Source organism: Orcinus orca, chromosome 4 (assembly GCF_937001465.1).
Source record: "Orcinus orca chromosome 4, mOrcOrc1.1, whole genome shotgun sequence".
Taxonomy (NCBI): Eukaryota; Metazoa; Chordata; class Mammalia; order Artiodactyla; family Delphinidae; genus Orcinus; species Orcinus orca.
The window spans coordinates 117,404,361-117,431,292 of NC_064562.1; the positions used below are offsets into that span (position 1 = coordinate 117,404,361).

The 26,932-nt window shown below is 45.4% G+C and overlaps 1 protein-coding gene across 3 annotated transcripts in view; it reads right to left on the reverse strand.

Moving 5' to 3' along the window:
- STX18 (syntaxin 18) overlaps positions 1 to 26,932 on the reverse strand; it is a 122,540-nt gene that overhangs the window by 8,117 nt on the left and 87,491 nt on the right. For all 3 annotated transcript variants that reach the window (XM_004269628.4, XM_033427858.2, XM_033427857.2), the window contains 2 exons: positions 17,235 to 17,350; positions 7,623 to 7,711 (listed from right to left, as the gene is read on the reverse strand). In XM_004269628.4, the coding sequence (XP_004269676.1) occupies positions 7,623 to 7,711; positions 17,235 to 17,350 (205 nt within the window). The remainder of the gene's footprint in view (positions 1 to 7,622; positions 7,712 to 17,234; positions 17,351 to 26,932) is intronic.

Sequence of the window (26,932 nt, forward strand, 5' to 3'; positions counted from 1 at the left end):
TACAGCCACCGGCCCCTCCGCACCCCTTACCTCCGCCTTGCTCACTCCCGCGCCCCGTCACTCAGGGAGGCTTCCTCTAGCGGGGCCTCCTCAACGTCAAGTCCTTTTCCTCTCCCTCCAGCCCCTCTGCGAGGCTCTCGGCTGGCAACCTCCCTTCCTACTCTGCCAGTTTTACTTGGCACACTTGCCGTATTCGTTCCTTCCCTGCTATCTAAGTTCTGCCCTCATCTCTCATAGTCTTCAGTCTACCCTCCATCCCGTCAGTCACATGCCGGCCCTGCCCCTGCACCCTGCAGATCAGGTCTGACGCCAGGTGCACGAGCCGGCCACGCCCCAGGCCTCTCCGAGGGCATCTCCTGCCATCCCCTGCCTCATCTCTGCACAGGCTAGCCCTCAGCCTAAGGTGGATTCATTGTCTGGCTGGGGAACTCCAACTGGTCCCTAGAAACCCAGCATAGGCACCTTCTTAGTCATCAGACGCAGCAGGGCAGGTTTCGTCATGTTCCACCATCCCCCTCTCTTTAAAGCTTCTCTGCTCTCGCCTCCATCACTGCACTCCCATGCTTGTTTGGGGTCTGGCTCCCCTCCTGGGCAGGGTGGTCTTTCTCCTCTGGACCCCGAGCCCAGCACAGGGCCCGAAACACGACAGGGCGTGGGTTCCCAGCACCAGCCGCTCATCAAAGCACAGAGGCCTCTACCTCACCCCAGGCCACCTCAGAGGCCGGGGTTGGCGAGGCTCCAGGAGGCCGGAGCGGTGGGGAGCCTCCTGCAGGGCCGGGGCAACCGGCAGGCTGCCTTGCTGGCCGCTGCCGGGGCCCTGCCACGGCCCTTCTAATTATGTGTCAAAAAAGCTATTTAAGGGAATAAAACCGTCACTTTTGAGTCTGAAAGAATCAGCTCTGTTAACTGTCAACAGTTACTTAAGAGCCTGATATATATGAAAAAATACAATTACTTCGGCATGTGGGTGCTAATTTGACTAATTCTCTCAGGTACTTTACTCAGGTTTTGGGGGTGGGGTGGCAGGAGGCATTTTCTCTGAATTTTTCTAACAATAATATGGCCCTACCCTTTTAAATCTACAGCCCTTTCATGCTTTTAAACTGTTCGTAAACAAAATTAACTAGGGGTTTGAGGTGGTTTATTACTGGAAATGGTCCTTGTGAACAAAGCTTTCTGTTTGTTTCCTCCTGAATTTAAGGGCACCTGGCTTTCTTTTAAGCCTCTTGGTAATTGTTACTTCTTTTCTTTTGGTTGGTAATTGCTACTTCTGAAGGGCTCCTGTTAGCAGGGTCAGGAGTGGGATCAGATTCTGGCTCTGACTTCCTTCCAACCCATGGGTTCTTGATGCCACCTGAGAAACTCCCCATTCCTGGAGGAAGTGAGAGAAACAAATGCCTCAAGGGATCAAGCAGTGGTAAGGGCTGAGGAGAGAGGTTTGCCGCACCACATCTATGGAGAGCAGCCTCCATTGAGGGGTTGGGAGTAACAATGACACTGCATTTAAAAACCCAACAAAACCTGTTTCCCACAGGGAGCCATTTAACGAGATCTGGCCACGCTCTGGTAGGTTAGGCAGCGGCCAGGATGCTGACCGCATTCACTCGCACAGGCTGCAGGGAGGTTTCCGAGACTGTCTGGGCAGCAAACCTGTACACCTCACCTCTCATCCGCCGAGTAAGGCAGGGAGCCACCAAATGCCAGGCTGCGGGGCGAGGCAGGGGATATGCCAGGGGCTTTGATGGCCCAGTTCCTGTGGCCTCATGGGAACTTCCTGGGTGACCCTGCCCCAGTCACTGGCCTTCTGTGTGGCCTGTCAGTTTCTCTTTGTGAACAGATGTGGTTGGTTATTCTTATCCTTTCCCGCCTGATCCTAAGGGTGAGGAGGGACAGCTCCTTTACCTTCTAAGCTGTATGCCCTTGGGCAGGTAACTTAACCTCTCTGTGTCTCTGCCTCCATCACTAAACTGGGGATAATTGTAGTACTCAGTAGGGTCCTTAGGAGGAAGATATGTGCTAATCCGTGGAAGCTGCTTACCAACTTCACCTCCATAAACGTTAACTACTGTTATTTAATCTCTTCAGGAGTAGATCCTGGATATGCAAAATGAGTCATTAAATGCTTTGACGGCCCCTTTTTCCTCCCTTGTTTCAAATTCTAGAGGGCCACTACTGGTCTCCTACCCTCTCAGGCCTGAGAAGCACAGGCACACAGAGCTCCCTGGGGCTCACTGGCAGCCCGCACAGGCAGGGGCTTCACAAAGTGCAGTGCTGAATGCAGCCTCAGCTCCACGATCAGCACCAAGGGCAGGGGACCTACAGGCCCTGGGACGACACACCTGCCATGTCCTCCATCTCCATGAGTCCCGGAAAAGGGAGATAAGAGGCCCGGGATGATGGAGGAGGAGCATGACAGCAGCCAGCCTGTCCTTCTGCGCCACCGCACTCTACACTGTTTAGGTCTCACAGCAACACACAGTGCTTTCCCTCAGTGCAGACCCCCAACAGCAGTGGTAGGCATCATGGTTAAGAGTCTAGGACTTGGGGGCCCAGCAACAGTCCCTACCACATGGGGCAGCATAAATTAATAAATGCTCAAGCGCTCATACGGTACTGGGCTGAGACGGTTACATGCACGTCAGGCAGTATCATTTAACTGCTTTATTCCATTCGGAAGTAAGTCAGACTTTCAAGTAGGGCCCCCCAAAAGGGTTTATAATCTGGTTTAAAGGATACAGATCCACATTGTGAATACATTGTCACAGAAATCCTTTTTTAATCTAATCCTCTTTACTGTAGTTTTAAAAAGAAAATCATTCCTACCAAGGCCTTTGAGCGTCAGATGAGACCAGGAGAAGGATCTGCATTGCAAAGACCTATGAGCAGTTCACTGAAGCGACACTGTGAACCCGCAGGGGGCTTGGCCTAGAAGGCAGTCTGCCCCCTTGGCTCAGAAGACCACCGCCCAGGCCCACTCTGGGCTCTTCTAGTTGTGCTTTATCTGTGCCGAACACCTTCACACTTGTGGCTCTGGGACCCTCACCGTGACCCCCACCTGTGCCCCTGTGAACCTCCCCAGGGTCTGTGCCCCAGCATTCACCTGTGTGGCGCTCACATTCCATCAACAATTCTCCTGTTCTCAATGTGCAAGCCAAGCTTGGCCACAGACCACAAGCCCTGCCAGCCAGCCCCCTGGTGCTTCCAAGGGCCCACCTCCGGGGACAGGGGCTAGGGACACTTTTCATGTGATCTGAAGAACAGAAGTCACATTCATGTCTTTAAAAATTATTCCAAGAAATACATCACTAAGTGCAGTGGTTTCACTGGAGGCAAGTAAAATGAATGTGGGCTTAGAAAGGAGGCATTTTCTCTGGGTAACATCAGAAAACAATTTGGTTCCACTCAGCCTGACCACAAAACATCTGCTTATATTAACTCAAAGGCATTAATATCCCTGCATCATGAGTGATGAATGGAAACGTAGTGTGCGAATCATACAATGCTCCGCAGCCACTCTGGAACGAGTAACAACAGCTCCTATGGGTGAAATAATGAATTAAACTGCTGTTATAGGGCTCAATTCATTATTTTACCCTGAGGAACAGTGATTATGACTTATGACCACAATTTGCTGTAACACTTTCCAATTTCAAACCAATAGTATGCATTTCTTTCTCTTCATTTTCAGGGTTGAGCCTTTTAAATAAGGTTCGGGTCAGTCTGACTGTAGGATATGGTACTTAGCTATGAGCCCCAATTAAGAAAGAAGTGAACTGAACATTAAACAGCTTGTCATAAAAGTACTGAACAGTACAGCCTTCTGCCCCATCCTCTTGCAATTACGTGATAAAAATTAGGGAGGTCCTGCTGGTTCTGATTGCTTAGGTCACCGATATCATGACGCCGAAATAACTAGCATTATTGGGAATGATCCCTGGCATGTTTCTGGACAATGCTTCATTCATTTGGACACTGCTTAGACAAAGCATGGTGCACCAACCATCATTATGGAAAGACAAGCCTTATGATATGAACATGTGTTTCTCATATGCAACAGCTACATACATCACACTCAGAACATGTGCAGGGAACCCAGGACCACACGGGGCCAGCAACGATCTCTCACTGTCTGTGAGGGAACATTCTCTGAGCAGCTGCTACGTGCCCTGCACTTTCCTGGGCACTCATACATACACGACTGTATTCCTGACAATCCTGTCAACTTACCAAGCTGAAGTTCAGTGAGGCTTATTTTCTTGCCCCCAAATTACACAGGCAGTAAGTGATATAAAGAGAGGGTTAAAACCCAACTCTGTCAAGTCCCAAAGTCCTTGACTGGGGCCATCCCTCACTGGGGCCAAGCATCAGCTGATCACAGCTATCCTTGCTGCCAGCCTTCCACTGGTCCAGCCCCCGTGCATCTTGCAGCTTCTAAGCACGCGTCTGTGCAGGTTAACAAGCTGCTGCTGCTCACCACCGCCTGCGGGGAAGGCAAGTGTCCTCTGGCAAACGACTGACGGCCATTCTTCCAGCTACTTCCTTTATGAAGCGGTGCAGTGTATTTTTTAAAAAGCCCTAAATGGAAGCTAAGTTCTGCCTAAATACAAATGTATTCTTTCTTAATGAAGGGATAGTACTATACATATTTTTATCTCTAGCAAAGATAGGTGGTCATGTTACATGATACGGGGGAACGTGACATCATTTTCAATAATAAAGTTATTTTGTGTAAGCTGAAGGAAAACTATGAGCTTTTAAGAAACTCTGGCCATCATTTGGCTATCAGGGAGCGTGATCAAATTGTCCGCCTGGGCCTGCCCTCCAGCGTTGTGTCCCGGGGTGATGTGCTGTGCCTTTCTCTCCCCTGTATGCACTGTTTCAAACACCAGCCCTCAGGTGTATCCCACAGTCACGTCTCCAGCCCAAGTCCCAAGCCCGGGACACCAGCGCCCACCAAACACCTCCCACGGACTCACACCTGTCCGTGACCAGGTCCTCATCTCCTGACTGCCGGCATCCTGCTTCCCCGGGTCACAAAGCTCCAGGCTCTTTCTCCTGCCTCACTCTCTTCACACGCCCTGCTGCCCTCCAGTGGATCACCGGGTCCAGTCCACTTCCCGCAGCAGCTCTCTCATCTCCGCTCTCACTTCCACTCCCTGGCCATCGTCTTCAGCCTCTCTCTACTTGACTGGGCAGCCACAGCTGCTGCCTGGAGTCTACACGGCCGCAGTCTACACTGCGAGGCCTCCGGGTCACGTGCCTGCTGGTCTGGGGGGCACTGAGCACGTACTCCAAGCCAGAGGTGTGGAAGGAAGCAGGGGCCTGGCAGGCCACTTTAAGGTGTTTGAGTTACTTCCTTAGCTCAGAATTATTTTTATCTATCAGGGGCACAGACAGCTCTGCTTCTTGTTCTAAAGAAAGTCCCACAGCCTCTGAGGGAGCACCCCCATAGCAAGTCCCAGGAAAGTCATGGCTAATGGTGTCATCACTGGAATCAGTGTCACGCTTCTAAGGTGATGATCTTAAAGGGGAAACTGCTCATCTGGGTGAATGAATGTTTGTGAAACAGTCCTGAGTATAAAATATGTATGAAGACTCCATGGAGCGGCAGCTGCCACCCTGCGTGGCCCTTTGATCCTGCCGTGAGGGCAGCACACGCACCACAGCCCTTCCCCACACACGTGAGCACTGCCCAGGCCCCCCCGACCCTGTGCAGCCCAGGGCTGCCCTGCCTCTGTGCACACCTGCCACTCTGAAGGGGAAAGGCCGAGGGAACTCAATTATGAGTGCCTTCTGTATGCCTGGCACCCTCTTGGGTCAGCTCACTCAGTCATTAACCCACCGTGAGGGGCCACCGGTGTTTCAATCCCACAATCAGGCGTGGGGAAGAAACAGGAAGCCTCGAGAGCAAGAGGATTCTGAGCCAGCTTTATGCTCTCGGCAGCCAACGCTCAAGAGAGCAGACCTGGCCCCCTTGCTGGGGCTGGTGAGGCCTCTGTCAGGCCGCCCAGGTCAGTCTGCCAGTGCTCCTGTGCAGGCTACACTCACCTAGACCACCAGATCCCAGCGGGCACTCACATGAGCTGTGATGCAGGAAAAAAGCTCAGGGTTTGGAGCCAGGGCTCGGGGCGTGGAGCATGGCTCGGATGCTGGGCTCTGTGACCTTGCACGGGCTTTGGAAGTTTTGTGCCCCATTTTCGTCAACTGTACAAGAGAGATAATTCCTACTTCACTAGACTGTTATGAGATTAAACAAACAAGGCCTGGTGCATAGAAGGTGTTCATAAATATAAATAATAATAATAACTTAGATAGAATATTCTAGTAGTTCTTACTGATGATCCTGCTGTACCATTTAAAACAACCTAGAGTTTTTATATTATATTCATCAAAGTCACTCATCCATTCAACAAACAGTTCCCACCCCTGCTCTAGGCTCTGGGAACACAGCAGTGAAGGCAGACAGATTTCCACCCTCGGGGCACTTGTATTCTAGTGGAGGGATGAGGGCAGGATGTGGGCACACAGACATAGTGGCTGGGGCCACTTCAGGCCAGGTGGTCGCGGAAGGACTCTCTGAGGACATAACATCTGAGCCTGTAGGACAGGAAGACAGGAGTGAAGAGCTTGGTGACACGAATGCCTCTGTGTGAGGTCTGGGAGGAGATGGGTGCCTCTCTCACTCGACAGCCATGGCTCGAAGCTCTACCTCTCATCTTCTTCAGGAGACATCAGGAGACCGCTTACTGCAGATAGGCTCAACCACTTACTAATGAGGGGCCCTTGGACAAGAGAGCCGACTGCTTTTTGCCAAAGTTACAAGAAGACAGTAATGCCCCAACACCTCTTAGTGTGATTACTGAGACTATCACGGATAAAACAAGTACTAAAGAGCTCTGTCCACCGTAAAGCGCTGCAAATTAAGATGTCATTTGCCAGGCACAGCCACTGGAGGGGGACTATGTGGGAACCGGCTTCTCAGCTCTTTGGGCAAGGCCCGCATCCCACCAGGGCAGCTCTAGGACATATCTGTTCCCAGCCCCAGGTACACGTACTCCATGTGGCTCTGTCACACCGATGTCCAGACAGCTGTGCATAGACCCGGCTGTAAACGAACAGGTAGGGGCTCTGGCCAAATCTGTCCCTTTTCTTTTGAAACTCACCCAGAGATAATAAACTACAATTGGCAACTAGGGGACAGGTAAATAAAAGGAGGTGATATTCGCAGTTAAGGTGTTACTCTTTTCATTCTTCAGCCATTACTTATGCTTTCTTCACATTACCATGCACCAGTAATTCAAACAATTAAAAAGCACCATAGCAGCGATTATAAAAGACCCATTTAGAATAGAAGACTATTTTACTGCCACTGAAAAGACATCTAATATTAATAAAATTATTCCAAGGCAATTTCTTCTTTAAGCTACTGCAAATTCAAAACATAAGAAAAGCATACTAAGAATCTGGAAATCAAGTGGAAAATTGATCTAAAATATTTATTTATAATTTTTAAAACTCAGTATAAAAATTAGGGCAAGGGCATTTAGGATGACCTCCTACTCAATGAAATATTCTTACTAAAACTAGTTAAAAATACATGATTAGGCAGAGAATAGCATTACCATTTGTATTTCTTCTGGGGATAATTCATCTTCACCTTTCCCATCTCCCCAGGTTCCCAATTCAGGTTGTGCTTCGGCCGGAATCTTTTCTGTTAAAAAAAAAAAAATTGAAAGTAGGCAGAAGGCAAAATATTCACTTTAGAATAGGTTGTCTTAGGATGCAGGCATATTTAAAAACATGAGATGGAAGGAAATCATAGAGCTTTGTCCACATTCGACCATCTGTTGGTTAATATTCACGCACTGCAGCATGACTCTTTACAATGTAAAGATGTGTGTGTGTGTGTGTGTGCGTGCGTGCGTGCGTGCGTGCGTGCGTGTGTGTGTGTGTGTGTGTGTGTGTATGGATAGATGGGACCCATGCACAGTTTCAGTATTGCCCTGATCTCAGTAATGGTCGCAAACCAAATGGACGTTCTTCAGGACCACTTTTCAAGTGGACTTGACTTCAAATCACATACTCGTATGCTTATACCCCTCCCTCTACTTTTTAAAGACTGCAAAATGTATGGGTAATTTCATTAAAAAAAATATATATATACATATATAAAAAATAGAGGAAATGACATACCACGCCAATCCCATTCCCCTCCCAGAAGTAACCACTGTTTGTCAGTGCTTTGATGGAGTCTCGCAGGCTCTATCCAGCACACTCACACACACACACACACACACACACACACACACAGATATGCAATTCCCTGCCTCCTCCGCAGCCTAGAGATAATTTATAGTTCTCTGTGTGTGTGGCAGTGTGCTTTTCACAAAGATATCAGTGGTAACACATTGTTCTAAAACTTGCTTTTTATAACTTAACAATGCATCTGGGTGATTACCCAATGTCATTTCACATATATCTACCTTGTTCTTTCTTTTTTTTTTTTTTTTTGCGGTATGCGGGCCTCTCACTGTTGTGGCCTCTCCCGCTGCGGAGCACAGGCTCCGGACGCGCAGGCTCAGCGGCCATGGCTCATGGGCCCAGCCGCTCCACGGCATGTGGGATCTTCCCGGACCAGGGCACGAACCCATGTCTCCTATATCGGCAGGCGGACTCTCAACCACTGCGCCACCAGGGAAGCCCTACCTTGTTCTTTTAATTGCTGCATAACATTCCACTGTAAGGAATTTTCTGTGTAACTGTAACTCCACTGATAAACCTTTGGTTACTCTGGGTTTTCTGCTAGTACAATGGTATGTGTGCCAGTCCATGCTTTGGTCCATTTTGATGTACTCCAGGACGGGAACCTGGGCATGGACTGCTGACTGGCGGTAATTTTACTTTTAATCTAGAGAACACTTTGACCGGGATCACATAAACATGGGCCAGATCTCTGACAGAGCAGAACAACAGCACAGCTCCCAGAAGGGGCTGCCCCACCCGGGGACCCTGATAGAGAGGCCTATGCGGCTCATCCAGGGGTGGACTGGGAGCAAGGTGGGGGGGGGAAGGGGGGAGGCGGAGCGTCACTCCTGGGTGGAGGCTGTAATGGGGTCTTTTTTTTGTATAGGTGACTTTGTGTCCGGTGTCTCAGCAGTGCCTCTGGGCTTGTCAGTGGGTTGCCAAGTACTTAAAGGCGAATACTGCTTCTTTTTCTTTTCTTCCCCAATCTCAGTAAATTTCCCATAGCTGCTCTCAGCCCCATGAGATGGGCAAAAGTCCAGAGTTTTTGCTTTGAGACTGATAAGGGAAAAGAACATAATGATAGCACCAATTTAGAGAAAGAAGATTAGGCAGACCTATGTACAAGGTATGGTTATTATTCTGGATATGTCATCACAAAAAACTCCATGTCATCTGCGACCTTGTGCAAGTTTTTAAAAATCGGCTGTTTTTGCCAGAACTGTCTTCATATTTATAAAAGACACATGTATAACTTAGATATAATGTAGGACCTATAAATATAATACATAATTTTTATATAAAAGATATTTATAAAAGGTTGGAAACATCTTTAGAAGCCGAGGAGGTGTTTTTCTGAGACCACATTCTTCAGGTGGAACATCTGTACTTTTCACTCATCCCACCCCCACCCCTAGAGCCCTCTATCTCCTACCTGACCTCATTATTGTATCCATCTCAAGCTTTTACCTTTATGTGTTTTAAGGATAAGAACATCAAATTTAGAAACACAGAAACATATTCACATCAGAACGAAGCATAAATCAGCTCTGAGCTGGAATGGAAAGTTTGTTAAGAGCCTTTGCAGCCACCTGGAGCCACCCTGACCTGCAGCTGTAAGAATCAGCCTGAAGCACGGCACACCCCATGCGAGTGCTTTGCCCAGACCTCCATGCACCACGATGCCAAGGCACTCAAGTCCAGACTCCTTGGTCCAGTACTCAAGGCTCTCCGTATGGTCTGGCCCCATCCACCTTTCCCACCTTAAGGCCCACTCCTCCTCCCCTTTCTGTGAGTTTTGCTGACCCAGAAGTGGTTTCTTTACTGACTACATTCCATACCTCTCCCACGCTTTCCGGCCTCTGAGTATTTACTCATGCTGTTTCCTCTGCCTAGAACATTCTAAGCTTCCCCTTTTTCAGGTTCAGACTCATTTCTCCGGACCACCTCCTCCTGAAGTTCCCTGGCCCTCTGAGTGGACTACGTCTTTCCCACCTGTGCCCTCTTTTTTGGCACTACTCACTTTCTCAGGGGCTGGATCTGAGCTTCCCTGTCAACTGAGGGCAGGACCCGTGACTGACTGGAGAAGAAGGGCAAGAAGTATTCACAAATAACCGTACCCATCTTAGTGGAAACCAATGTCAGGAAACAAATTATAAATGGGTCCACAAAGATCTCATCCTGGCTGAGTAAGAATATGGAAGGAAAAAAAACTAAACCCAGACATGCACAGAAGGTCAGCTGTGACCACAGAGGTGCTTTATTGTGCTGCCTAAATCAAAAATAACAAGACTAGTGCCTTTTTTAAGAAACAGGAGTATGACAAGCAAGAAACCACCCTCTGCCTAGAAGTGTACCGCCTAGTCCTACACTAAAGTATTTTTTCTAAGTTACATCTCATGTTTCAAAAGCAAAATGAAAAACCTGAAAAGATAAGCAAAAAGACACCACATAGCCCAGATTTTAAAAATCCTTCTGCTAACTGTAGATAACCTTAGCAAAATGCCCATGGACAGGAAAAAGCTGTCTTCCAATGGCACAGAGAAAAGGGCAGATATACGACCCCTAAGAGGAACCAGCTGGGTGTGGGGGACGAGATTTACCTGCCAGCATCGAGGTGGGGATGGAGATGAAATGGCAAAGGCCCTGGAAAACTGGCAGCACCACGGAGGTCTGTGCAGGCTTCTCCCCTCCCCACACATTCCCCTTAGGTGATGCATCCAGGCCCGCGGCTCTGAACTGCCTATGTCCTATGACTCCCAAAGACCTCCAGCCCTGATTTCTTCCCTGATCTCTAGGCTCACTCCAACAGACTCACTATTTCCACCTGAAAATCCAATAGGCATCTCAGACCTCACACAGAATATGATTCTGCTCCCTCCCACTCCTCCCGGCCTCACTGCAGACCCTCGCACCTTCGTCATCTTGGTCGGTCCAGCCCAAACCTAGAAGTTGCCCTTGATGGCTCTCTTTCTCTCACCTCTCGCGTCCTACCTACTGGCTAACCTTCAGTTCCCAAGTGTGAGCAGAGGTTGAGCCCTTGTCTCCGCGGCCATCTCCACCACCACGTCCCTCAGGTGACACCTCATCCCGCCGGCGTGTGGCCTCCTGCAATAGATTCCCAACAAGGCCACTTGGTTCCTCTTTTTCTCACTCCACTCCAGCTCCACACGGTAGTCAGGGAGGTTTTAAATGTGACCCGGGCCTTGTCATGCTCAGCTTAACAACCTCCAGGGCTCCTCACTACACACAGACCCAGAGCTGAACCTTTCCCACGGCCTGTAGGGCCCTGTGTGATCAGGCCTCTGCCTCCGTCTCTCCCCCCTCCTTGTGCCATTCTCACTGGTGCCTCCCTCTTGTGAGTGTGAGTGTGTGTGCGTGTACATGTGTGTGCACGCATGTGGAAATATGCCAGCTCATTTCTCCCTCCTTGATCTTTTCACTGGCTGGTCCCGCTGCCTGGAGAACTTATACCTGCAGGAGAGTTCTGATTTCTCCACATCCTGCAAACGCACTTATCGTCAGCCTTTTTCATTCTAGCCATCCTGGTAGGTGTGAAGTGGAATCTCATTGTGCTTTTGATTTGCATTTCCCTGATTACTAATGATGTTGTGCATCTTTTCGTGTGCTTTTTGGCTATTTGTATTTCTTCCTCGGAGAGATTTCTATTCAGACCCTTTGCCATTGGGTTATCATTTTCTTATTGACTTGTAAAAGTTCTTTCCATGTTCTAGATATAGACCCCTTATCAGATATATGATTTTCAAATATTTTCTCCCATTCTGTGGGCTTTTTTCACTTTCTTTTCTTTTTAACCTTTAAAGCACAAAAGCTTTTAATTTTGGTGAAGCCCAGTTTATCTAATTTTTCCTTTTGTTGCTTGTGTTTTGGTGTCATATCCTTGTTAATCTTTTGTCAAATCTGAGGTCAGGAAGATTTAGCCCTATGCTTTTTTTTTTTAATTAATTAATTTATTTATGGCTGTGTTGGGTCTTCGTTTCTGTGCGTGGGCTTTCTCCAGTTGTGGCAAGCGGGGGCCACTCTTCATTGCGGTGCGCGGGCCTCTCACTATCGCGGCCTCTCGTTGCGGAGCACAGGCTCCAGGCGCGCAGGCTCAGTAATTGTGGCTCACGGGCCCAGTTGCTCCGCAGCATGTGGGATCTTCCCAGACCAGGGCTCGAACCCGTGTCCCCTGCATTGGCCGGCAGATTCTCAACCACTGCGCCACCAGGGAAGCCCCAGCCCTATGCTCTCTTATAAGAGTTTTAGGGTTTTAGCTCTGTGTAGGTCTTTGGTCTATTTGAGTTACTTTTTTATAAATGGTGTGAGTTAAGTGTCAAACTTTGTTCTTTTGCATGTGGATATCCAATTTTCCCAGCGCCATTTGTTGAAGAGACCGTTCTTGCCCCCTTGAATGATCTTGGTCCCCCAGTTGGAACTCAGTTGACCAGAGCCACACGGTTTTAATTCTGGATTCTCAATTCTGTCCCATTGATCCATACGTCCGTCCTTGTGCCAGTACCACACTGTCTTGATTACTGTTGCTTTGTAGTAGGTTTCGAAATTGGGAAGTGTGAGTCCTCCTACTTTTTTCTTTACCAAGACTGTTTTGGTTATCCTGAGTTCCCTGCACTTCCTCATGGATTTTAGAATCAACTTGTCAATTTTCACAAAGAAATCAGCTGGGATTCTGAAGAGGAATGCATTGAAACTGTAGATCATTTTGGGGTGTACTGCCATCTTAACAACACTAATTCTTCTGATTCATGATCTTGGGATATTTTTCAATTTATTTGGATTTTTAATTTCTTTCAACAATGATTTGCAGCCTTCAAAGTATGTTTTACATTTTTGTTGAATTTATTCTTTTTGATGCTATCATAAAGGAATTGTTCCTTTTAAATTCCATTTTTGGATTGTTCATTGAAAGTATACAGAAATGAAATCTCTGTATAATGGTTTTGTATCCTGCAACCTTGCTGAACTCATTTACTACTTCTTTTATTGGTGGATTCCTTAAAATTTTCCGTACACAATACCAGGCAGTTTGTAAATAGAAAAAACTTCCTTCCTAATCTAGACTTTCATTTCCTTTGCCTTCCTAATTGCCTTTGCTATCTTGGCCAGCCTACTAATTGACTTCCAGTACTCATTTGAAAAAGAATCCTGCCCAATCCTTAGTGTCTAGCAATGGATCTCGTCATAGCTGCTCTACGAACTAACGCAAAATGTGCTCTTTGTGGAGCCCTACTGCACATGCCAGACACTGCCTGGCCCTTTACACTAGCTCCTGAAATGCTCACAACAAACCACAGCCACATGATACTATAAGAAAGTTGAGGCTCAGAGTTCAAATAACTTGTCCAAGGTCATGGTGCAGGACAGAGGCCAGACTGTGAAACCAAGGTTCACGACCCTTCCATGACATCACACTGCAACCACTGTGCTTTCCCTTCCCTCTCACTCAGAGGAAGGGATGGCCCATCTCCATGAACAGAAAATAGATAAAGGTGGGGTACAGCAATGGTAATAGCTTTCTTTTGGGAAAAACAAACAAAATGAGGTAGAAAAAGCCTATTATATATGCAGGAATTTGTACATAAAGTGTGCACATTTTTAAAGAGCACTAGTTAAGATTTTATTACCCTTTGGGACTCCACATAACCAAGGAAGAGATGGCTCAGAAATAAGCATCACCAAATGACCACGGAGGAAAGAGCTGCCGGGTGGAGCTGTGGGGACAGTGAAGTGGAGCCAGCAGCGGCAGCAGGGGCCGGGATACAGGGGAAAAAGCAAGAGAGGACCAAGATGGGGCGGGAGGAGTCCTGAGATGTATTTACAAAATGGGGGAAATGGTTCTCGGAAGTGCCACTAAATGCTGCAGCTGGGACCTTGACGGCCTCCAGAGAGACACCCTTCACACCATTCTGCTCCTACACGTGATCAGAAGCTAAACTGGAGGGTTCTCTCAACATTTTGGTGGGCTGGCTTAGTCAGGAGATAACTTCGTGATTATAAAGCATCCAAATACTGACTTTAAGATAAAAATATAAACCGTGAGGAACAGCATTCTCTCATTGACCATTTGTTTTCTACCACCGAGAGGCATTAAGTTCCTTTTGCTTCAGGAAATATTTCCACAGCAACTAAAAGCAATCAGTGCTCCAAATAGAGTCTTCATTCATTCATTTTCTTCAACAAAGATTTAATGAGCACCTCCTATGTGCCAGGTATTGTTCTGGGTGCCAGTGTTACAGCACTGAACAAAGCACATACAGAAATTCCTGTCCTTGTGGAACTTAAGTTTTAGTAGGGGAGCCAGAGCATAAAGGATATAAATGAGTCAAACATATAGATCGGTAGTGACAAGTGCCGGGGAGAAAGAACAGGGAAGACCAGATCGGGAGGCTTAGTGCGTCATCCTCTTTCTACTGACCCTCATTCCTCAGGGATCCCAGCCTGTCTCATGGGATTGACGTGATCTAAAGACCTGTCCCCTGACCTCTAGACTCATAAACCCAACTTCCTGCTCAACCTCTGTGCCAGACATCCCTAAATTAACATACTCCACACTGAGCTGATCTGCAGCCCCCAGCCTGCCCCCCCTCAGCCTTCCACAACTCAGTGAAGGGCAGCCACCTTCTTCCCACTGCCAACAACCACTGCAGCCTTCTTGCCCCATCTCCTCCTCATGCCCCACGTCCAGGGAGCACATTCTGTGGCTCAACTTTCAAAATATATCCAGAATTCCACCGCTTCTCCACGTCCCTGCTACCATGCTTGGTGAGGGGCACCACCACCTTGTTCCTAGGAGACTGTAGCAGCCTCCTAACTGTCCCTATTTTGCTTCTTCATCCCCTAAACAATCTATTTCAACAGAGCAGCCAGAGGGACCCTGCTCAAATGTAGTCCTCTGTGTGACAGTCCTCTGTGCAAGCATCCTGGTGGCCTCCCACCTCACTCAGAGTAAACAGCTCTCCCGTGGCCCGGAAGGCCCCATGACCTTGGTGCCCTGGTACTTGCTTGCTTCCTGTCCCTCTGCTCTTCCCTTACTCTGCAGCCTCCCGGCTGCTCATTAGCACACCAGGCACTTCTGCTTCCTTTGCCTTGACTCTCTTCCCACAGAGAGCCACATGGCTCACTCCTCACTGCCCTTGGGTCTTACTGAAACCTCAAGGACTCCGACCTCTCCAGTGGGCCATCTCTCTATTACCAGGACCCCCTCTCTTATAGCACAGACTGACTGTGTACCCAGTTGTGTAATATTCCATTACCATCTGTTCCCCTCTGGACTGCAAGCACATGTGCCTATTTTCTACTAGCTCCCGTATCCCCAACACCTAGCGCAGTGCCTGGCATAACAATTCTCAGTGTGAGTGAGGGACCCAGCAAGGGCAGACTCTCTTCACATGAGATTTACCCTCACCTGGGCCCCAAGACTCTGGACTGGCTTCTCCCCACTCTCAGCAGCCCTGACAATAGCTCCTGAATGAATGAATGGATGGATAAAGGGTCGAGCAGCTATGTCTGGCAGGAGTAAATTTAGATATGATACCCCTATGTATTGTTTACGAAAAGCAGGGCCCCATCACTTTGTGACTGATGCTGGGGTTTTCCCTCATTAGGAACAAGCGGAGATGGGCATGGGAGGGTGTGTGCGAGGCCTCTGGCCTGTGGGACAAGGCAGCCTCCAGAGAGGATGGGCTCAGGCTCGACACAGAGTGACCCACACCTGGAATCCCAGTGACGCTCTTATCTTGTTATTTGACTTTTGATAGGTTATATAATTTCTTCAAAGCTCTGTTTCCTCACACATAAAATGATGACAATAACACCTCAAAAGACTCAGTGAGACTTGATTTGTTGACACCCCCAGTGGGTGCCCAGCACAATGAAGGGGGTGGTCACTGAACGCCAGTCTCCTTGCCCTTCCCACAGAAGCTGTTTTCAGCTACAGAAAGGCCTCTGGCATCTTTCAGGCTCACAAAGCCCCAAATGCATTCTGAATTCCCTCGCTTGCAATATGCAGGGAATAAATTAGATGGAAGGGCAGCACAGATGCACATGGAAATGCCAGGTCCACCATTAATGAACTTTTAACTTGGACAAGAAAAAGGTCATAAAATCCATCCCAGAGGGCTGCTACAAGGATGGTGGTGATGTCTGTGAAGATTCAGGACAGCGCCTAGTACCTGGGAGGCATGCAGTAAATGACAGCCATTGTGAGAGTATAGAAGAGGAGGCGAGGGAGACTCTTGGGCCTCAGCATCCTGGGATTCACACAAAGCAAAATCTCATGTGCCTCTGAGGTACAGCAAACTAAGCATGCATCCCCTACACAGGGTGGCCACCCTGGCCAGACACATGGATTGAAGATGTCCCCGACAGCATTATATATACATTCCCCTATATTTCCAGACTTTATAGAGACACTGTATTTATCCAGCATCTACCATGTGTTAGGAGCTGTTCTAAGTTATGGGCCGGCTAGCAAACATGAAGACAGGAAGTTTATAAACCCAGACTTGCATTTTGTCCTATTGGCTCAATTGGCTGACAAAGGCGGCTGACACCACAGGCTCCGCCCCAAGGCAGGATGGTCAGGTCCAGGCAAGGTCAGTGCTGACAGTGCACTGCGTGGGTGCAGGGGAGGCAGCGCCCCACCGTTCCTGAGACTGACAGGCAGAGATCCCCATGATTCTTCCAGGTTCTAAGTCTCCAGTCCCCACCCCACTGGTGCGCAGCAACTCAGGCCCTTTCTCTGGACCTTGGCAGCTGCCAGGTGACTGGGGGATCCTCCCACCCCGCCCCTGCGGCGGCATTAAGATCCAACTGTGACCAAAAAAGACTGACACTTCCGTGTTTCCTTTGCTTTATGCAAATACTAACACCACAAGATGTCTGGGGCTGTGTTCCTTCTTTTTCTGCTTTGTATTTTGGCCAACGTGTCACAAGGAAGAGGCGCAAGGCAAGATTCTGATTTTAATTCATACCTGGAAATTCTTCAGTGACAGGTCTTTCTTCAGAGTCTTTTGAAGGATTCTGTGAAACTTTCTCAGAAGACATGGATTGTCTTGTCTTTGTATTTGGTTCTGGTTCCAGCTTAGATCTAAAGATAAAAAATTAGCAGTCATATCATTTACTTACACAGGATTCCGCCTGAAAGCAGAGAGGAGTCACACGTGGCCCTCACGCTTGCTCTGTGCCCTCTGGGGGAGAGCAGAGCCGCTGCCCTGGGCCCAGCGGCCATCCCCACACAGCTCGAGTGGGGCACTTACTACATGGCAGACCGCACACCCCCAGCCATAGCACGCAGCAGGACGAGTGCCATCAGGACGCACCGAAGGAAAGGACACCAGAACAGCCTGACTTCCTGAACCCACACTCTACACGTGGGCAGCGAAGGCCGACTGCTCTAAGTTCAACAAACCCAAGAAGCTGGTTGTCTTACACCAATGCAAAAGTGTTGCTGACTACACACACACATGTGTTATATAACAAATATGATATATAAGTAATATCTGAAAATAACTGAACCATAAAAGCACAAGTTTTTACATATCCACTGGGGGGCAAGGCCTTGACTCAGGTCCCTAAGCCTCAGCACTTGGCACTGGCCCTGGGCTCCTCCCACAGTGTATTCTCTTCCACCCTCAGGGCCAGGTGCAACCTCACACGCTCACGGAAGCCTCTTCTGACTCTCCTACCTAAAACAGGCCTCCTCCTGTTACTCTGTGCCCCTGTGTGTCTTCTCCCCAGCAGTCACTGCAGTCTGGAACCATCCTGCTCATTCATTTCTTTACTGTCTGTCTCACTCCACTGCAGTGCACGCTCTGAGAGCAGGGTACCTGACTTCGTAAGTCGTAGTTGCTGTGTGGCCCTAGGTTCTAGATGAGTGTGTGCCATTTAGTGTTTAATAAATATAGGTTGAATGAACAGATACTTTATAATTGTCAATAAATGGCTAATACGAGGAAAAACAACCCGGTTATGAAACAGCGGGCCTTGTACTGGAATTCATACAGCACTATGAAAATTCTAGGCAGATTGCTAAAAAGATCTAAGATAATTTCCACGTTACTAGGCAGAAGGACTAAAAATAAAAAGGACAATGTAAATGCATATAAGGATGATATAATTAATGCCAGCTAACGTTTACCGAGGGCTTATCAGGTATTGGGCACTTTTCTGAGCACTGTATATGCATAAATTTATTTAATGTCATACATCCCTATAAAGTAGTTACTAGTATTAATGCCCTTTTTACGGAGGAGGAAACTGAGGTATAGGGAAGTTAGGAAACTTGCCCAGGTCACACAGTTAGTAAATGGCTGGGCTGGGATGTGACCTTAGGGAACCCAAAACACAACAGACTAGTGTGCTAAGAAAGGCTGTTTTGGAAATGCTCCTCTACAACATTAACAATAGAAATTTCAAAAGTAATTATAATATCAATCATGTTAAGTGTTCCAGTTACTATGGCTGAGTAACAGACCACTCTAAAATTTAGTGCCTTGAAACAATATTAATTATTTACCATCTATCGATGTTTCTGGGGTCAGGAATTTGGGAGCAGCTTGGCTGGGCGGTTCTGACTCATGAGGGTACCGTTATAGGGCAATGGGGCCCCACCATCTGAAGGCTTGACTGGGGCTGGGGGGTTCACTTCCAGGGAAGCTCATTCACACAGCTCCGTGTTGGTGCTGGGAGGAGCCTCATCTCTTCCTCGTGGGGCCATGTCAATGTGTCACCTGGCATGGCAGCTGGCTTCCCCCAAAGAAAGCAGTCTCAGAGACTACGGTAAAAGCTTCAAGGCCTTTTATAACAGCCTCAGCCTCAGTTTATAACAAACTGTCATTTCTGTCATATTCCACTGCCCAAGCAGTTGCAATGGTCCACTCAGGTTCAAGGAGAGGGAATACAGACCTCATATCTCACACTCAGTGAAGCAGTAACAAAATCACATTTTAATAAGACCATGGGGCATGGGCATTTTAATAAGACCATGGGGCATGGGGCATGGGTGCAGCCATCTTTGAAAAATACATCTGCTATTCTAAGTATCATAGATATGCACAAAGATATAGTTTCAAGGATATTCAGCACTGCTTATAATAACAAAAAAATGAGTTAGATGTTCATCAAAAAGTACCTGGTTTAGAGTTGGAAGATACAATGAAAGAGAAGACTCCATTTGCAATAGCCAAAACAAAAAAGATTAAAAAACTAACAATAACAACAAAAATTGCAGCGTAAACTTAGCAAGAAAAGCCCAAAACTCACAGATGTTCTTGAAAGATAAAAAAAAATACTGTAACAAATGAAAAGATATATCATGTTCTTGGATTGAAAAAAGAAATATCATAAAGCTGTTAGTTCTCCCTAATTTAAAAATATAATGTGATCCCAATAAAAATATCACCAGGTTCCCCCCCCTGCCATCTTGAAGTCAGACAAGTTAATTATAAAATTCATTTGGAAACATGCAAGAATAGTCCAAAAAACTGTAAATAAATATTGAACTCTAGTTAATGATATACATGCTGAAGTATTTGAGGATAAATGTACTGATGTTTGCAATTTATTTTGAATTGCATAAAAAAATGCCCAATGGTGTTAACGCCTATGGAGGGAAATTTGGTAATATCTAGCAAAATTATATTTACTTTCTAACCCAGAAATATGACTTCTATGACCCTATCCCAAAGATACAGCAATAATATGAAAAAGTAGGTGCAAGGCTATTCATTGTAGCAATTTTGTAATTCAATTTTAATACAGCAAAATCCTGAAAACTAACCATATGTCCATCAACCTGGAACTGGCTTAATAAACTCTGGAGTACTATGGAGCTGTAAGGAATGAAGAATATCTCTATATACTGCTGTGGAGCAAATCAAGCAAGGTGAAGAGAAGTGCGTATAGGAGGGAACTTCCTTAATCTGATAGAAGACATCTACAAAAAATCTACAGCTAACAGCATACCTTATGGTGAAAGGCTAAATGTTTTTCCCTAAGGTGAGAAAGAAGGTAGGGATGTAGTATACCTGGGCAACAAGAGAGGAGACAGAACAATTACAAATCATTTTATGAGGCTAGGATTACCCTGATATGGGAATCTAACAAAGATATGACAAGAAAGGAAAATTAGACAAATACCTTCATGAACATAAATGCAAACATCCTTAACAAAATATAAGCAAACTGAATTTAACAATGTATAAAAACAGCAATGCATCATGGCCAAGTGGGGTTTATCCCAGGAAGGCAGAGTTGGTTTAACATCTTAAAATCGATCAGTATAATACACATTAACAGAAAAGAAAAGCACATGATCATCTCATTAGATGCAGAAAAAGCATTTGAAAAATTCAAGATACCTTCATAATAAAATGTTTCACCGAACTAGTACTAGAGAGTGTGCAGGAAAGGGTTGACGCAGCAGGTTTGGGTGTTCCAACTCTACACATTTCAAAGAAACTGGCCCTGGACCAGTTCCTGGGAGATAACCACCAAGCTCTTAGAACATCCTGCCTGATAAAGACTGTTCTTGTATGCCTGGGGCCTTGGACCACACCAGACAGTTTACACTAACAATGTGATTAATGTTGGGGTCTTGGACCAAGCTGTATGAGTTCGACCTCTGGAGGGACTAGAGACTGATTAACTAAAGCCAGCGGCTTGGGTGCTCCATGCATACATGACTGGTCCCCAGTGAAATCCTGTGGGCTTCCCTGGTTGACAAATACTGTGTACATGTTGTCCCACATCACACATTCTCATTGCTGGGAGAATTAAGCACTGTCCGCGCTATTCCATTGGGAGGACAACAAGAAGCTTGCATCTGGTGGCTCCTGGACTTTGCCTTACGTGCCTTTTACCTTTGCTGATCCTAATCTGTTTCTTTTCACTGTAATACTATACCATGAGTATAACAGATTTTCTGGGTTCTGTGAGTCCTTCTAGCAAATCATTAAACCTGAGGGCAGTCTTGGGAACCCCTGACAAAGAAGGGAATTTCCTAACCTGATGAAGAGCTACAGAATACCTATAGCTAACATCACACTTAATGTGAAGCAATAAATCCTTGCCCCATAATTAGGAACAAGGCAAGGATGTCCATTCTAACCACTTCTATTCAACATGGTACTGGAGGCCCACATCCTAGTTAGTGCAATAAAGCAAGAAAAAGAAATAAAAGGCATAAAGATTACGTTATTTATATATGGCATCATTGTTTATGCAGAAAATTACACAGAATTTACAAAAAAGCTGCTAGAACTAATATGTGAATTAATTAAGGTTGCAGGACAGAAAGTTATTTTGCAGATACAAAAATTAATTGTATTTTCTATATACTAGCAATGAGAAATTGAAAAGGAAAATTAATAAAACAATACCACTTACAAGAGCTTCAAAAAATCTAGGAATAAATATAACAAAAGATGAGTAACACCTCTACTACGCTGAAAATGACAAAATATTGCTGAGAAAAAGAAATTTAAATATATAGAAATCAATGAAAAGATATACCATGCTTGTAGATAGGTATTAAGATATCCATTCTCCCTAAATTTATATATAGGTTCGATATGATCCCTATAAAAATCCCAGCAGGTTTTCTGAAGAAGCTGACAAGCTGATTCTAAACTTTCTATGGAAATATACAAAGGATCTAGAATAGCAAAAATAATCTTGAAAAAGCAGAAATTTGGAGGACTAACATCAGCTGACTTCAAGATTTACTACAAAGCCACAGTAATCAAGATAGTGAGGTACCAGAATAAAAAAATCTGATTAATAACACTGAATAAAGAGTCCAGAAACAGATATATATGTATGGTCAATTGATTTTTGACAAAGGTGCCAGGTCAACTCAATGAGGAAAAGAAAGTTGAAATATTGCTGGAATAAGTGGATATTTATATGGAATAAAATGAACCTCAACCTCATCTCACTATATCAAAAAATTAATCTGAGATAGATGATGGGCCTAAACATAAAACCTAGACTCACAAAGATCCCAGAAGAAAACATGAAAGACTAACTCGGTAGACAATATAAAAACAGATAAATTGGACTTCCTCAAAATTAAGAGTTTCTGCTCATCAAAGGACACCTTTAAGAAAATGAATAGACAAGCCACAGAACAGGGAAACATATTTGTAGCACATATCGAGCAAGGAACTTGTATGCAGGCTATACAAAAATAACTCCATTACAAGTCAACAATAAAAAGACAAACAATCCGGTAAAGAAATGGGTTAAAGACTTGAACAGACATCTCAAAGAAGCAAATATACGAGTAGTCAATAAGCAGAGGAAAAGGTGCTCTAGACCACAGTCTAGAGCAAGAGCTGAAAAAATGAGCTATTACTACCACTCTTACTACTGCCGCTACTATCACTGGGTAATAAGAAAAGGCAGAGGGGTGGGATAGTCTTGTGAAATCCTAAAGAAATACACATTTTTTATTCTGACAAGATGCAGACCAATGGAGGAACAGAAGAAAACAGCTGACAAAATCCATTAGTAATTCAAAAAATTCAGGGACTTCCCTGGTGGTCCAGTGGTTAAGACCCCACGCGTCCACTGCAAGGGGCACGGGTTCGATCCCTGGTTTGGGAACTAAGATCCCACATGCTGCGTGGTGTGGCCAAAAATCTAAAAAAAAAAAAAAAAAAAAAAAAATCAAAAAAATCAGAGAAGGGAGAACACTGCTGTAATCTTTGCAAGGGACTCAGCAGGGTCTTCCAATTAGGGGCCAACTAGTGCTCATCTTCTGGGTTGGTGCTGTGGAGGGGGAAGGATTTGAGGAGTCTTGGTAGATCAGCAGGGGAGAGGTCTCGGGGCGGGGGGCAGCCACAAACTGCTTGAGTGTGCACAGCCTTGACCTCAGCCATGTTCCTCAGTAGGACTGGCCTGATGTCCTCCTAGACTGTCTTGGCTGACAGGTTACTCCAGTAATTCCACACATCCATGGCGGTTGGAGACTGGGTCCTTAAACCACTGGCTGATTGACTGCCTGAGACAGACAAATATGTTTAGAAATATGTTTGGAGACAAAAGTGGGCTTGGATCCTAGTCTGCAGCTTATCTGCAGAGTAGCCTCTAGTCTGCCACTTATCTGCAATGTGACAGGTATTTTGTTTTGTTTTGTTTTTTAAATCCTCTTTGCTGAATTTTCTTTAACTGCAAAATGAATTAAATAGCGCTTTTCTAAAAAGGTTCTTGTAAACATTGAATGAGATCACCTGTGACAACGGACCTAGCACAGAGGTTGGCACGCAGTAGGTGCTGCCCTGGCTCACCTTGTAAGCACTGGGCCTCAGTTTCCATATCTGTAGAGCAGCTTCCAGTATCTTCTGTTCCAACCAATAAAACAAGGTTCCTTCTACCTTTTTTCATTTCACTTCTTTGATAATGAGAAACCTGGCTTCTGGTATCCTTCCAATATTAACACTCAAAGTCATTGCAAAGACTAAATAACACAGCAGACCAAAAAAAAAAAGTACTATGGAAAAGGTAAGTACTTTATAAATTCTTACTGCTACTAATTCAGAGAGTAGAAATAACTGGGGGCTTCTCAGGGGAAGTGTCACTTAGGCAAACTCTTGAAAGAGGAGTAAAGTTTTGCCAGGCACAGAAAAGCAGAAAGGACGTTCTAGGCATAAAGAACCTAGGTGTGGAATTGCTGGGTCATTGGGTGGTCATTTAACTTTGGAGAAATATTTGGCTGGTTCTTTTTTTTTTTTTTTAATAAATTGGTTGTTAATACACACTTTTCTTTTCTTTTTCTTAAATTTCTTATTATTTATTTATTTGGTTGCACCAGGTCTTAGTTGCGGCAGGTGGGCTCCTTAGTTGTGGCTCACCAGCTCCTTAGTTGTGGCATGTGGGATCTAGTTCCCTGACTAGGGATCGAACCCGGGCCCCCTGCATTGGGAGCGTGGAGTCTTACCACTGCACCACCAGGGAAGTCCCTGGCTGGTTCTAATAAAGAGTTACTTTATTAGAAGTAAGTAGCCATAAATCAGAGTTCCAATTATTAACCAGCCATAAATGAGAGTTCCAGTTGCTGCATATCCTCCCTAACATTTATCACTTTTATTTTAGCCATTCTAACATGTGTGAAATGGGATCTTGCGGGGTTTTATTTTATTGTGAAATAATCACATGCAGAGAAGTCTGTAGTTCGAAGAATGCTTTTTCCTGAACCATTGGAGAGTAAGTTGCCAACCTGATGCCCCTTCAACTCTGAATATTTTAGTACTTCCTAAAAACAAGAACATTCTTTGACACAGTCAGAATACAACCATCTGTATCAGGAAATTCACATTGATACATTTCTCCCATCCTCTCCCTAGACCCCATTCTAATTTGACCAGATCTCAATAATATCCTTTATAAGAAAAAAATTCAGTTCAGAGTCACACACTGACTGCATCTAGTTGTCGTTTCTCTTTAGTCTCCTTTGGATTAAACAGATCTTAGCCTTTCCTTGAGTTTCAAATCCTTGATACACGCCAGTTATTCTGTAAGACGTCCCTCAATCTGAGTTTGTCTGACTTTTCCTCGTGGTTGGATTCAGGTTATGCATCTCTGGTATAAAAACAATATGATATGATAGAAGTGATATTCTATTTCCATACTTCTCATTTCATCCTATCAGGCTGTACATGATTTCACTTTGATCACTTGATTAAGGTAGTGGCTGTAACCGTAAAGTTACTCTTTCCTCTTTGTAATTAATAAGTCTGGGGGGAGGGACTGCTTAGATACTATGCAATTATCAATTTCAAACTTTCAATTTACTCATTTATTTATTCCTCTCTAGATGGGCTCATGATGCCCTACTTTATTCAATGGGTTATAATCTGCTACCATGTATTTTGACGGTCCAATTGTCTCTAATGTGGTCAGCAGAAGCCCCTTCAAACTGGCTTATGTCCTTTTTGCATGTCCCCATCACTCTCTGAGCCGTTCGTTCCTTGCTTTCTGGCACAACAAAATGTTCCAGGCTCATTTTATACTTTCCCTGACCCAGCCCCAGAATCAGCCATTTCTCCAAGGAGCGCTGGTTCCTGGAAGCTGAAATTGCTATTAAGAAGCCAAGATCTGAGTGCTAAGTATTCTTATTGCTACTGGGATATTGGTGCGTCCAGGCCCTCTCAGTGGACAGAACCAGAAAAAATGTGTATGTGTTTGCAGACCTAGACATGCATACACATTTACAACCATATTTCATTTCTATATCTACCTATGTAAAATGAAAACCATGAGTTCACACCAGTACTTTTCATTCCAATCCAATTTCCCTTTCACTCCCCTGAGTGTGAAACCTGGCTCCCATTATCCGTATATACTTACTATTTGATCAGTCCCCCTTGTATATCACCAACTTGCCACCTCCACTGCCACTCCTCCCCCATGTGGACACGCCCCTGTCCTTGCTCAGGCTCTCACTGCCCATGCTGAGCCACCCCTCCTCAGCTTGCTCACACTCTGACCTGCCCTGGGAAACGACAGCTCCCCGAAGCTGCAGACACGCGTCTTACGCTGCCCCACTCCATGGCTGCAGGACTGAATTGTTCAGGAAGGAGAGGGGCTTAACTGACTTTTAAATAAAGGGTTCCATTAATGTCTGTCGCCCTTTGTGTCCAGGGTATGCTAATGTGCCAGTTTTTAATTTAAAATGAATAAAGGACTGCAATGCAGCAGACACAGATGAAGTTGAGTGCTTTTTTTTTTTTTAAGTGATAAAAACAGATCTAATTATACACAGAATGTCTACTGAGATCCTCAGGGAAATTACAGATTAACTAGTTGAAGGCAATTTGAGAAAAGCAATTTTTAAAAAGTCATCAGAAAGATCAGTTTATGCTCCATGATTTACTTAAACTGATTTCTCTAACTGAAAGCTGAGCATTTCATAACAGCAATCCAAACAGTTTCCACCTGGCCAACATCTGTTTCCAGGTCCCTTATTTGAAAGACTTTGGGATTTTATTTAAAATTTAAGAACAGGAAGAGATAGAAGAGAGGGAGAGAAACAGATTTTCCAGTTTCAAAACAAGAAAATATGTGGAAGAAGTTCTTTGCAAACCTTAAATAAAGCCCTGTACAAATATTTGAGAAAAATGATTAATATTCTAGAGTCAGGCATAGCTCTTATACTTCTTTTATGCCCCCAACAAAGACTCTGGTAGAAAGGAGATATTTTTGATACCTAATATTATAGCACTCTCATTTCAAAGATGGCTTTCAGTCTAAGGTATCCACTCTGGCACAGGTACCCTGTACTCCCACAGAGCAGGAATATCTCAAACTACCTTAAGCCATCTTCACACTTACAGATATTTACTGGGCATCTACTCCATACTGGGTGATTTTCAGGCCAGTGCTACTCAAAGTATGGTCCGCAGACCAGAATGAGACTATGAACTGTTTGTTACCGGTCTGCTATGAATAAGTACAAAAATGAAGAATAAGCATTTAGAAACATTTATAGCAATTTGCTACTGCCATTTAATCAGGGGACTCCTGTCTCTGAACAGGGTATAGACCACTTCAGGTGTTATCAAACCACTGTGGTGGCTCACCAGCAGCATAAGCTACGAACTTGACCTGCGCAGTGGAACTTGACACATCAGTCCATGATGGACTGCAAAGAACAAACAGCAACAATGTG